Source organism: Cnephaeus nilssonii, assembly GCF_951640355.1.
Source record: "Cnephaeus nilssonii genome assembly, chromosome: 6".
NCBI classification, from domain to species: domain Eukaryota; kingdom Metazoa; phylum Chordata; class Mammalia; order Chiroptera; family Vespertilionidae; genus Cnephaeus; species Cnephaeus nilssonii.
Genome location: NC_137077.1, coordinates 65,276,708 through 65,291,374, shown reverse-complemented (window position 1 = coordinate 65,291,374; position 14,667 = coordinate 65,276,708). Strand labels below are relative to the sequence as shown.

The window sequence follows — 14,667 nt, the reverse complement described above, 5'->3', positions numbered from 1 at the left end:
AGCTACATAATTTTCATGTCTAAATTGTTACTGCACATGTTTCTACAACTGTCCTATAATATACAAATAAATCCTGTATTATATACATTTGAACATTTAAAGGTCAAGGAATATATGGAAAATATTTAGCATCCCTCTTCATTTAGCATCTATCAGACAAATTTCTTATTAGAGTCAGTAAAATGGGGTATTTTAATGGTGACAGAAAGTCTACATAAACTATACATGACCCATGAGCTGTGGTTCTCAACAGGAGGCAATTTTTCCCCCCAACATTTGTCAATTATGGAGACATCTGTGGTTGTCACAATGGGGGAAGGGTGAGAGGTAAGAGGTGATACTGGCATCCAGTAGGCAAAGGCCAGGGATGTTGCTAAATATCCTATAATGTACAAGACAGCCCCTCATTTACAAGGAATTATCTGACCCAAATGTCAATAGTGTGGAGGCTAAAAAACTCGCTTAGAAAAAAATATTTACTGTATGGTCAGTCATTATTAATCACTAATAATGTATTCTTTTAAAAAATGTGTGACAAATTAATAAAAGGCAGATCACAAAATCATTAAGGTGTATTAACGCAGAACTGCCAGAAGAAAATAACTTCTGAAAACCAATGAGGACTTCCTTTTGGTGTTTCTGTACAAACTAAGTTTTCCCATTTAACTTTGCTATGATGGTATTCTGGGAGGAAAATACACTTTGGGTATATCACCTCCAACAAATTATACTACTCTGATCAGAAAACATACACACACATTTATCAGTATGTGTATATGTATGTGCAATGGAAAGTTTTCATTGGCCATCATTAAAAAGCTTAATTACCATAAGGAGCTCTTCCAGCCAAGGGGTTTATTAATGGAGTTGGGTTACCACTTCCTTCCCTTCTGTTTCGGTCTGCTAATGCTGGAAAATCTGAAAGGTCCAATCCTGTCACATTTTCACTTCCATCTAAATAATAAGAAGGAACACCAGTTATTGATTCAACCAACATTTTATAGATATTAGAGGCCAACCATAATATAATTTGAAATGACAGTGCCTTCTTGCTATATAATGCACAGCACTGTACTAGGTATATGCAGGTGTATAATAAATATTTATGGATTGGTTTCACATAAAAGAATTTCATGAACAATTCAGCAAAGCAAAATATAACTAACATAATAAAAATTTTAAATCTTAGAGACTTAAGGTAAAGAATAAACAATAAGGTGGTACATTGTATTTCCCCAGTGAAAGATGATACTCTAAAGTTATAGCTTTTTAGCTAGCAAGAGAGAGATTATTGTGATATAACTGCTCTTTTCATTATATCCCAAAGTAGAGCTTTTATCTGAAATGCTTGGAGCTTCAATTATATACAAGTGTGAGAATAACAGTGCTTCCTGCAAATGGCCAGAATCAGATCTGAAGGCAGGCAGTGGAAACAGAAACCAGAAGAACTTCTTTCCTGTGGTCTATTGGTCTCATTACAGGTATATATGCATGTGTGTGAGTGCATGTGCGTTTTGATTTGGGGAAATAAGCAGGATAGCATAAGTAGGGTTCCCATGTCTGTTGAATGCTTAGGAAGCATGGGAATATGATATAAAGACCAAAAGTTTTTTACCTATTACACAGTAGGCGCTCAATAAATATGTTAGATAAAATTTATTTTTCATTTTAAATTTTTACAAACTCAGCTTGCTTCCTTTTAAAAATTAAAATTTAACCCAACATTTATACTTTGCCTATTTTAATCATCCCCTTGTTTTCTTAACTTCTATTATTCTAAAATTCTTACAATCTTGATTCCTAATTTTTAAAGAACTTAATTTCTACCTTGGTTTTAGCCTGCAATATAGCTTTTCTTTTACCTAGCGTTTTATAACCATTCTCACTTTATTTTGCCTTCTTTCCAGTTAATTTTAATTTTTCCCCAAGTTTCTTAATTAGAAAATTCTGAGGGAAAAAACACTTTTATCTCAAGATAATTGCTGATAGAAAAATACACTCTCTTAACATTGCAAGTTAGGTGGCAATTTAAAATTATGAAGGGTAAAAGATAAAATCATTCATACCCATTGTTGTTGTTTTTTAAATTGAAGTCGAGTCGATGAATTTTAAGTTTTAATAAGATACTATATGAATAAAATAGAAATTAACAATTCACACAGTTTTAATCTATATAGTAATCTCTCTTCAATTATTTGATTATAAATTAACTATATATTAATTTTTAATACACATATTCAGGTCCTCTAAGATGAAATTAAATTGCCATGTTGACTGAAAATAGTTTTTACTTAAAAACAGATAACCCCCAAATTTATATTTTTAGGGATTTAGTAACAATTTTCCCATTGTGAAATATTTTTAGTTAAAACTGAATTTTAAAAATAATTCTAAAATTTATAGACATGTATAAAACCGTAATTCAGAATATAAGATGGCATTGTCAGACAGTTACTTTATGGTACATTTAAAATGTTTTTGCCTTAAACTATGAGATGCAGTTTAATTTCAGAGATACTAAAATATTTTTTAAAATGTACATTTTAGAAATAATGGGATGTGGTACTTCGTATTATTTTAACATCTTGAACACAAATCAATAACTTTTAAATGCTAAAACTTGGAATTTTAAAGTCTCATTTGATCAACCCATGCTGCTAAAGAGAGAACTTTAAAAATCAAAGTCTATAGCCACAGATGACATTTCATTAATAAATCTTCTCTCAAGATTCCACATATGCTCCATTTAACTGATCCTTCTTAAACCTTCTACTTCTTTTACATACATTTCTCTCTCAACAATCATATTCATTTTGGCTCCTATGACCATAACAACATCCTTTACTGGATAACAACATCCTTTATTTCCTTTCTCAGGAGGCAAGGGTGGAAGAGGGTGAATGAAACCTGTAGCAGAATAGCAACAAAGCCTCCTATTTGGTCTGAAGCAGATGCTAAAAGAAATCAACAGACTGCGAGAATTCTTTACTGTCAATATCAGAGTTGGTTTTCCATGTAATTAATTTTGAATTTTACACATAAAATTTCTAAGGGTTAAAATGCCAAAATCAGTATTAAAACTGTTAAGAAAAACTTGTAAGTGGCTCCATATAATGTTAAAGATTTCTTCATTCTGGGTCTCATGGCTAGAATGCCATACCACCCAACCTAGTTTAGAGAATGGTGACAGGACTGAGGATAGGAAAAGTTCCTAAAGCAAAAAAGATTTGGAGGCATATATAAAGACTTTGTTAATGTTTATGGTCCTCTAGGTATTAAGGAAATAATACTGAAGTTATAAAACTATGTTTTTACCATGCCAAGTGAAAAATATATTTAAATATCTCTAAACTGTTCACTGAATTGTCCTATTCCTGTCAAATTCTCACTAGATTAAATTCTACCAATTTAACACACAAAAAAAATATCCTGTAATATTTTAAGACCAGTATGTTCAATTGCTTTATATTTCAAAGATCTACCATATGTTTATAGGGTACTATCTCCAGAATAAGCTTACCTGTTCCATTAAAAATGTTACTTGATAAGGAGTTATTCATTCCAAATGCCTGATTCCTGTTCATTCCAAATCCAGACATACTGGGTACATAGAAAATAATTTTAGATATACAGTAAGAACACTAACTTTCAGATGAAGATAAACAAAAGTGTATACTTTTGGTCTCCTCATATAAAATAACAATATGTTTTAAAACAAATACTAATTTTGTTTTCCTGAGTTTAATTCTTTAAATTTATTTTAAAATCTCCCTAAGACCTTCCATGAACAATAGAGAACCAAACATCTTACACAGATGACTTAAGAAACAAAAAACCAAAAAATTTATAAGTCTGAAGAAAACAAAGATTAAGGGTACCATTTAGTCTTCTTGGAGAGTCAACTTACTGGATATACTGGCAGAACTAACCTTAAAACTATGCAGTTTAGTGTAGGACCATTGTTCCTGAATACTTTTCTTCTACTACTGGTAAAGTGTGCTACTGTTATTGTCCATAAAAGATCTTTTTTCATACAATCTTTCTTCCTCAACTAGAAAATACACTCCTCATAAACCGAGTCCACGTCCTATTCAACTGTGCATCCTCTATCCTTAAGTGTTCAAGAGGAAATAATAGGCACTCAAACATTTAGTTCACCTGAAGTAAATGGTGCTTTTCATTAACTGAATTCAGTGTTATAAAACACATCATTCTTATATAAATATAGTTTATCTTTCAGATACTTAAAAGAAAAATATATCTTCCTATAGTCCCCTCAATTTTAAAAATTAATGGACAATGGGTACTTGGTAAATAGTTACAAGTGCCTTCTTTTTTAAATTTTTTTGCACAAGCCTAAAAATGAAAAAACAAAAGCAAAAAATAAGACTCAACTTAAAACAAGGCCAGAAGTAATTAAGAATTTCAAAAGGAATTAATGCCAATTCTACAATGAGAGTAAGATTTTTAACGTCAAAAAGTGTCATAAAAGACAGTGTATCCGTGTTCTTACTAGGGTTAAATAAACTGTTTGAAGATAACAGGTGTCTTGTTTTTTTGCCTATATCCAAAAAACTAAGACCAAACAATATTTTCATAAAATATGCAGCTGTGCAACAACAATACTTTAGAGAAGAGCAGGAAAGCCTATAGAAATGTTGGTTTAATAGCATATTAGAATTGCTGATACAGGTACCCTCAAACACTGAATAAGTGCTAAGAGATGAAAACATTCTATAATAAATATAACTCATCAATAGTAATAGCCGGGTTTTAGTGATCCAAAGTATTATTGACAGTTTATAAACAAATTATTTTAAAAACAATTAAAATGTGAAAAAATATGGAAAGGCAAAAATTTAAATATACATTCAATGAACAATACCATAAGAATGGGGAAAGATGTGATAAAGCTCAAGAAGTATTGCATGATTAGGAAGCTATCAAGGAGATGAGAATTTTGATAACCCTTTACAAGTAATAACTTAAAATTTAAAAAGCAGTATGATTATAAAAGAAATGTTCCTAAGTCTAAGTAAAAGTAAGAATTGAAGCTTATGAGATGAAGATTAAAAAGAAAATGTCCTAATAACCTATTTTAATTCAGATTTTACAAGTACTAGATAAAAGAAAGTGAAATAACTGGGTATGATGATACCAACTAGATCAAGGTCCTCTTTTTCCCTGGTGTTCCCCATTTAAAAAATATTGGCAAACTTAAATGTTATCTTCGCAAGAAAGAAAGCTTTACATTGTATATACAACTCTCATGTATTGTTATTATTTGCATAAGAGTATATTGAATGGATAGTGCAAAAAGGCGTGAAAAGGTGTAAGAGTTCATCTTTTTGTTTTAAATCCCCGGACATGACAATTTTCAAATACTAAAGATGTAGTCGGAGAAAGCCTTTGTTCAAAAAGTCTCCAAAGTAAGTACAAAACTGAATTTCAGTTGAAAAGGTACTTAACCAAAGCCTAAGTGAAGCAAGGCAGTAATAGTCAAATATGTCCTATTCACAAGTATAAAATTCTTAATGCACAGGTGACCAGCCTCATTTAATAGAGGAAAAACACACCAACAAAAATCTGCCTGGTGGCAACCTAAAAACAATCCTCTTCTAAGAGCAACAATAAAAAGCTATAATGTGCTTTCTAAAATAAAACTGATTTTCAAAGGAATGTGTCTTGAATTTGGAGAGGTTAAAATTGTGATGTGTAACAGAAAGAGAATCTCTGGTCATAAATATATGATGAAACACTTATGAGACAAAAGCCACGACTCAAGAACAGAATGCTGAATGTGAAAAGGCAAATTTGAAAATACCCACAAAGACAATTATACACAGTATCAATAAACATCTTACCTGTTCACAGTAAAAGGCTGTCGAGAAGGCTGTTGCTTTGGCATACATATAATGCTTGGCGAGCTTCTGTTGGGGCTACCTAACCCTGAACTGCTCATGCTATTTGTCCTGCTAGGAATTCCAATGCCCTGACCAACCTGGGAGTGGTTCATCATATTCCTAGGATTCATAGGCAAAATACCCCTGAAAAAGAAGTCCATTATACTAAATAAACTCTCTACAATTACTCATTAAAATTCTCTGTAAATAATCAATTGACCTAATCCTAGAACTTCAAATATACTTTCAAATTGCATTGCTAATTTTTATTAATTTCTTTTGTCCAGCCATTGTACTCTTAAAAAAAAAAAAGCCAAAGTAAATAAACCAACAAGGGAAATTACAGTGGAACTAATATACAGTGATATTCTAAGATAAGAGAACTATTACTGTGACTATAACATAAAATAATACAAATGTATCGCACATATATATTAGAATAATTTCATTCCAAATGTATGTCATTCTACTTTCTTCATACTAATATGCATCATCTATGTAATCTGTTTTATTTTATTCTCACTAGAGGCAATGGATGTGTGGTGAGGGAGCAATAATCAGAATTATCTAAGGAGTGATTTTAAATTGCATATCTTCCTTTGAAGAAGAGAGCTAGCTTTTGAAAAAGCCCCCCTGGTGGTAATTAACCCTTAATACCCACCAGCTGACAACCAGTATGCTAGCTGCAGGATAAAAACATCTTACACTAGACTTATCAATTTGCAATGAAATAAAATTAGCAGAGGGTATCAACTTTCTTTTCCTCAGTGAAAGGCACTGAATCATTTAGTTACCTTATGAAAAACTGAAAAGCTTGCTTACTCTACAAAGATACATTTTGAGAAATATGCTGGTCCACCAATAAATACCTGCTTGGAGATGGAGGCGTGTGAAGTGACATTGTTGGTACCCCTGTTGTTGGCGTGACGTGGCTCGGTAACTGAGTGCCTTGTGATAAGCTGCGATTTAACTGAGGGGTATTGTTGCTCATCCCCCTCATTGGAAGGCCTAGTGCACCTATTAAAAAAATTCAGAAGAAGGAAATTCATTGCCATCAGGAATGAAATTGTTATCCATCTTCTGGAGTTGGTAATTTAAAACATATAAAAATTATCTAACATGTAATATAATATGCAAATTTTAAATGAATATATTCAATTCACTCCAAATGGACTCTGATTTTAACAAAAATAATGTCCTGGTCTGAAACTTATTATAAATGGATATTGCTTTCATATTACTATTTTACAATAAACTATGTCTGTCAATGACAAACAAATTAGATGATTGATATTCAATAAAAACAATTTATACAAATATACTTTAAAAAAATTTGCAATTGTGTGTTTTTGTTTTAAATAATTGAAGTACACAGACATTTAACCTTGCTTTGCTTAACTTTAATTTTTTATATGATCCTTTTAAAATGCATTTCAGAAAGTCTTTTTACCACTATTTATACTTACATACTTCTCAATATTATAGTCTTTACAAACCCAACATAAAATGTAAGCAACTGATTAAACGCAACCTGACAGAGCTACAACAAAACTTTAAAATATATATACATATACATATATGTATATATATATGTGTGTGTGTGTGTGTGTGTGTATATGTATATATGTATATATGTATAAAATTTCTAAGTAGCCCAGCCAGCATGGCTCAGTGATTGAGTGTTGACCTATGAACTAGGAGGATATGGTTCAACTCCCGGGTAGAGCACATGTCTGGGTTGCAGCTTGATCCCCAATGTGGGGAGTGCAGGAGGTGGCTGATCAATGATTCTCTCTCATCATTGATGTTTCTCTCTCTCTCTCTCTCTCCCCATCTCCCTTCCTCTCTGAAATCAATAAAAATATATTTTAAAAATAAATAAATTTCAAAGTAGAGTCACCTTCTATTTATCTAGTAGCACTCCTGGGGCCAGATGTAGTGATAAATGCATTCCAATAGGTGTATTGTTAAAGACTACTGAGGATTTAATATTCAGATGTAAAACATTAAAAAATAAATTTTTGGGATAAGCTTTTTAGAAAAATGTATGACATAATGCCTACCTTTTATTAATATAAAATACAAATTATTATTTTCTTAATGACTCAGAATTATTATTATGGATACCTAATGTGCTAGATGTTTATTTTTCCCCCTTTTCTCTCTCAAAGTAGGACTGTTCAGCTTAACTTGTCATCATATATGCCTATGAATGAATGGCCCATTGCCTCCATCTTCCAGACCCACACTTTTTCATGCTTTCTGTTTCTGTCTACGTGGAATGGCACATCAGTCAACCAAACTTATTCTAACTGGAGGTTAAATAAAAGTGATTAAGAGGGAGTGAGTGCTAATGAATAAGTAGATGACAATTGGTAGAGATTTATTGTGACTCCCCCTTACCCCCTCCTTTTGGTCTAATTTTGTGTCAAAAACTGCAACAACCTGCATATTTTGAAACTATGACCTCAAAAAAATGGGGAATATATTATGAATGTTTCCTTCAAATATCTTTGTAAAATTTACCTTTAGGCATAACTATGTTCCACCTTCTAATCTAGGGATACCAGTGGATTATTAAGATTTCCCTTGAATCTACCAGCCTCAGTACTCAGCCTACGTTTGCTTCTCAACTGAATGAAGCCAGTGTATACAACTTAGTATAATGACTATAGGCTATGGGTACTTTTTTCACTCATGTTCCATGAAGACCCAAGCTTGTTTCTGCATTTCTTTAAGTCACATGAAGAGAACTGGCCTAGATTACATGTTGATTTAGTTACTATATGTCTGATCACTATAAGTTTTGTGATGAGTATACCACTACCTGCAGCCACTTTCTCTGAATCTGGGACAAAATAAGGAAGAACAAAATATTAAAAATCAACCTATATAAGTATATAAGATATCTTCAGAAGAAATCATTCTTTTCCTTCTTTCAAACACAGTTTTCCCCTAGGCCCACTAGATGCTCCCTGAAACGAACCACCAAAGTGATAATTTTCACATCACTCACTAAACATTTACTGTACCAGCTGCTGGGGATATAGTAGTGAACAAGATAGAGAAAAAAGGCTCCTATCCTCAGGGAGCTTGCATCCTTCTCCCCAAATATATTGTCCAAAAGTCAGCTATAGCTGCAAATTTCCCAAAGGAATGTTTTTCTCAGTGACTAACCAACAAGAAATATTATACAATTTTAGAGCCAGAGGAACCTTAAAGATCACTTAGTCCAAAGTTCCCGTTTTACAGATGAGGAAGCTGAGCTTCAGATAAGTTAACTGACTTCTCCAAGGTGACCCAAAGAACCAAGACTAGAGTTTAGAGCCCTTTAGGAGCCCAATATAACACTAAATTCCCTTATGAGTGCCTAATGAATGCATTTTTTTTCTCTTGCTTTCTTTTTCCATTTTTGAATGTTTATTTCTCCTCAAACTTTTTTTTTAAACCTTCATCTCTTGTTCTCTTCCCTCCATTTTCTTTCTCCCTTTTTTCTCTATATCTTTCCTCTGGTTTTCCTTTTCACTCTCTTTACAACTTCTTCACTATAAACATACACTTTCCAAAAATCTAGTACCCTCAGGCTTTTTTCCTAATAATTAATAAGTCCTATAAAACCCATCCAGATTTGCTTATTTCAACCCTTCATATACAAATTATTCTATGTGGTATTATGAAAATTTGTAACTTTAGAAGCATGAGATTATCTGGACATTAGCAAAAACCTTTAGGGAAGGAAATAAGAATGGGTAAGGTTATGTAGTCAATTAGGAATTGGCAAATGAGTTAATTTATAGTGCTTAGAGTGGAGGAAGACTGAAATAAATAAACTCAAAGACTAGCATTTACTTTTATTTTTTCTTCAACATGCTTAATTTAACAAAAAAGTTAATAAATTCAAAAGGTCTGAGATGTACTTTGAACTAGGTAGGTATAAAATAATCAAAAGAGCAGAAAGGAGGACATCAATTTCATACTGGATCAACAATCCTTGAATACTTAAGAACTGAGTTATTTTAAAGAAATCAAATTCCTTTAAGACATAAAGAATATCACTGTAAGTCAAACTATTACAACAGAGTAGGGTCAGAGGAGGGAAAAATTCACTCTTTTTCTAGCATAATTAGAAAAAAAGTATGGAAATTCATCTCCAAAATATTACTAGTATACCAAGAAGAATATGTGTAAGTTGAAAGAAAAAAGTGGGGAAGGGACATAAACTTTTTTTGGCATAAAATAACTACAACAGTAAATATAAATATGTATGCCTGAGCTTGTATATTGGCAGGGCAGTAGAATTAAAATTTATCACACACCTAAGAACCATGTGTCAAACATTATGCTACTTCATCTCTTTTCCTCCTTATAACAATCCTACAGAGAGAGTATTTACTCCCCTTTTCACAGATCAGGAATAAAACACCACCACCACCACCAACAAAAAACTGTTAAAAAGCAGTAGGAAAAGTTCTAAAACTTTTCTAAACCAAATTTTTCTTTCATTTTGACAAACTGATAAATAAAGAGTAATACAATGTTAGGAGAAATATATGAACATATTCCAAATACAAAGCTACATATTTGGCAGGGTGCTAAACAATCAAAGAATGAATTGAATTCTTTATTAATCATTTTTCAGAAATCCAAAAGCCTATGATCTAAGAAATGTCTCCATGAATTATTTCCACTGCACAAACTGATTAAGAGCACATCCCTTAAATATTTATGGCAAGATAAGTCATTCTTTATTCAAGTTTTGGCTAAATATAAAAATACAAGTTATAAGGAAAAAATCAATTACAGCAACCAAATCCTTAAATATTCATACTTTAAGTCTCCTGAAATCTATATTAAGGAAAGGGAGGAAATCCCTAATTCATCCAAGAGACCTGCTTAAAGTATTCTCCTTTCCATTTCCAAAGCAAGTAGCCTCCCCTAGGAACTCATCTGTCCTACCCACAACCGACAAAGGACAACCATCTTCTTACCTCCAAACTGTCCTGCATTTAGCCAATTAATCTTCCCTCTAACATTATTTCATTACTCATTTTCCTTTATTAAAATCAAAAGATCTTAGAGACAGAAAAATCTCCAGAGATCATCATTCAACTAAGTTATAGATGAGATCATCCAACGAAGTTATATATGACAAACTAACATTAAGCATTAAGTGACTTGCCCAAGATCACAAATGAATAAAAATAATGAACCAATTTCGTAACTCCTATTTCAATTCCATCTTTTAACCAATCACTTTCCACTTCTTATAGCAGTTGCAGGGTACACTATTCTATAGTATTAAATCCAATCGCAGTTTAGTCTTGAAAATTATGTCAAGTTCCAAAAATCCTTCTAATCTTTATTTCATTCTCCTCCCAGTTTTATTGATAACTGACATATATCTCTTCTAATCTTAATTAATATTTTACTTACCCAATATATATTCTTTTAACATTAGAGGCCCAGCACGCATGAAATCGTGCATGGTTAGGGTCCCTAGGCCTAACCTGGCCTCCGTTGCATGGCCTCTGCCGCCCTGCCATGCTACGTGAAGGTCCCCGCCCTGGGACGCTCCGCGATGCTCCCCTCTGTCCCTCGACTGCTCCGTGAAGCTTGTTGCTGCCCCATGAAGCTCGCCGCTGGACACTTCGCAAAACTCACTGCTGCCTGGGTGACTGCTCCACTAAGCTCACGGCCACCCTGCGAAGCAGCCTGCCACTGCCGCTCATCAGTCCCCAGTCCCACCCCGCTGCCAGCCTCCCCGTATGGTGAGCGGCTCGGGGACTGGGGGAGAGGGGGGACTGAGAGGTGCTCCATGCACTTCATGGGGACCGGTCGCCCGTTTGGTCGTGAGACGCCACCTAGCTCTTTATATATATTAGAATACCACATGTGACTTACAATCTTCGTCCAACTTTTTCAATCCTCTCCCCAGATCTCCCCGCTGAACCTTTTATCAAAGCCTTCTCTTCACCTAGAATATTTCCCCTTTTATTACTTTACAGAGATAATAAAGACTATCCTCCTATTTAATAAAAGCCTAATATGCTAACTGTCCAATTGGTCATTCAACCAATCAAAGCATAATATGCTAATGATATGCTAAGGCTGCTCAACTGCTTGCTATGATGTGCACTGACCACCAGGGGACAGACGCTCCAACTGGTAGATTAGCTTGCTGCTGGGGTCTGGCTGATCGGGACTGAGGGAGACGGGCCGGATACACCCTGGAGCCCTCCCACGGTCCCTCCCTGGCTGGCCAACCTCCTGTGTCCCTCCCTGGCCTGCACCCTCTCGCAACCTGGGACCTCTCAGAAGATGTCGGAGAGCCAGTTTGGACCCAATTCCGCAGGCTAGGCAGAGGGACCCCACTGGTGCATTAATTCATGCACTGGGCCTCTAGTTAAAAAATAAAACTGCCATAATTGAGGTATTTACATGCAGTATATGTATGGTATGCTTGGATGTGTGTGGGAATGACCACCAACTCAGACTAACTTTGTGGAAGTAGAATAGATATGATGATCAGAAAATGTCTCCTGGGGGAGACAGTACATGAATTAATTAATGAAAGAGACCTAGCCAGGTATTTGGTGGTGGTGGTGAGGAGTCAGGGATAAAAATGTTACAAGAGGTCAGTCTGGGAGAACAGCAAGATGTATGAAATGAGGACAAGTGATATGCCTAGAGGAGGAGGCTTACTTTGCATCTTAGGATGTATGAGACAAGAAGCACACATAGAGCTAACTGACTTTAGCTCTTCAACTATAAGTTGCTACTTTGTTAGCACTTGCTAGGAGTCCCAGACAGCAAGCAGCCCGCCACCGCCGCTCAACAGTCCCCAGTCCCACCCCGCTGCCAGCCTCCCCTCATGGTGAGATTTGTCAGCAGCCAGAACCCTACCTGTGGAACAAATGTGTGAAACTCCTATCTATACGTTGTACTCCTCCTCAAGCTAAGTTTCCATTATGAATTAGTGGCACACATTCACAAAGTAATACAGGTCTCAAACCTTAGAAACCAGACTTGCTCCCTCTCTTTCACATCCCACCATCAAAAAATCATATTAGCTCTACCACCAAAATATCTGACACTTCTAAACACCTCCACCACTCATCCAAGTCATTCTATTTTTCTTGCCTGAATTACTATAGTAATAGTCTTATCTCCTCTCTTGTCACTTGTTTCACCTCCACCCAGTCCATATTCTACATAGCCAAATGATCTTTTAAAACTGAAACTAGCCCTGGCCAGATGGCTTAGTTGGTTGGAGGGTTGCCCCATACACCAGAAGGTTTTAGGTCAGATTCCCAATCAGGGCACATGCCTGGGTTTCAGGTTCGATCCTCAATTGGGGCACGTTCACGAGGAAACCAATTTATGTCTCTCTCTCTCTCAAGTAAAAAATCAATTACATATCCTTGTGTAAGGATTAAACTTTAAAAAAATTTAAAAACTGAAGCTGTAAAATCTTTTTTTAAAAAAATATTTTTATTGATTTCAAAGAGGAAGGGAGAGGGAGATAAAAACATCAATGATGAGAGAGAACCATTAACCGGCTGCCTCCTGCATGCCCCCTACTGGGGAATGAGCCCGCAACCTGGGCATGTGCCCTTGACCGGAATTGAACCCAGGACCCTTTAGTCCACAGGCTGATACTCTATCCACTAAGCCAAACCAGCTAGGGCTGAAGCTGTGAAATCTTAAACGTAAAGATAAAATAAGATAGTCCAATGAAGTAATGGACTAGGAAAAAACAACCAGAAAATAGTTGTTGTTGTGGTTTTTTTTCGGGGAGTCGGTGGGGGGGGGGGGGGGGGGGAACTGTATGCAATAGTTGTGTTCTTGAGCTTGAAAAGTAGCAAAGATACTGAATTTTGAATATTGTACTTCTTAGCTGAAACCAATGTAACAGCCTAATGGGTTTACCTTGCCTTAATAAAATACAACACTCCCAAATATATCCCATTTTGTGGATGTTGTTCACACTACTCAAACAACCTTACATGTAGTTTCACAGATAGCCAATGTCAAAATGGCCTCAACTGTAAATCCTTTCCTGATCATTCTCCAAGATATGTGATTACTCCTGACTTTGAAATATCCATTAAATTCTGTACTTCTTCCACTTGGTAGTAAAGTAACATGTACATATCCTACTGTATTACATGTAGGGACAGTATCTTGCTCATTGTTCAACAAACATTTACTGAGTGTCTGCCATGTAGAGTACTGAAGAAACAAAGGCAATGAAGACATGCAATAAACAAATGCATGTATGTACCACAGCAGTATGTACACTACATGAAGATGTCATAAAAGAGAATGATCTCTTCTACCACACATTGTAGTACCTAGGATGATGACATATATATGGTAGGCATTCAGTGAGTATCTGGTTAAACTCAATTCCTATCTCCTTTTTGAAACCGTCCTTTCTACTGCAGCTTACTGTGCTTTTCTCTCCAAACCGTATGTCCATGCCATCCCTTTTAACCTATGATTTAGCACTGTAGGCTGTTATTTAATAATTTATATATAAATATCAACTTCATCTGTAATGTGCTTCTTGAGAGCAAGAACTCCCAGAGGATTCAGTTTTAATTCAAGTACCTGTTAAATGGTCCTCCAATTTCCTCAAGCTACCAAAATGTGTCACTTGCAATACTAATTGTCAATAGCATCATCTGAACCACCCTACTTGTGTTCTGGTTCTCCATAAAATAAGTAGCCTTCACATAGGTGCTCTTAAAACAGGAGACCC

At 34.9% G+C, this 14,667-nt stretch overlaps 1 protein-coding gene across 5 annotated transcripts in view; it reads right to left on the bottom strand.

Annotated features, from left to right (window-relative positions):
- Nucleotides 1-14,667, bottom strand: part of CNOT2 (CCR4-NOT transcription complex subunit 2) — a 125,319-nt gene that overhangs the window by 18,483 nt on the left and 92,169 nt on the right. For 4 of the 5 annotated variants that reach the window (XM_079774215.1, XM_079774214.1, XM_079774216.1 and 1 more), the window contains 4 exons: nucleotides 6,773-6,920; nucleotides 5,865-6,047; nucleotides 3,521-3,600; nucleotides 829-954 (listed from right to left, as the gene is read on the bottom strand). In XM_079774215.1, the coding sequence (XP_079630341.1) occupies nucleotides 829-954; nucleotides 3,521-3,600; nucleotides 5,865-6,047; nucleotides 6,773-6,920 (537 nt within the window). The remainder of the gene's footprint in view (nucleotides 1-828; nucleotides 955-3,520; nucleotides 3,601-5,864; nucleotides 6,048-6,772; nucleotides 6,921-14,667) is intronic. The other variant, XM_079774218.1, reaches the window with a different exon arrangement.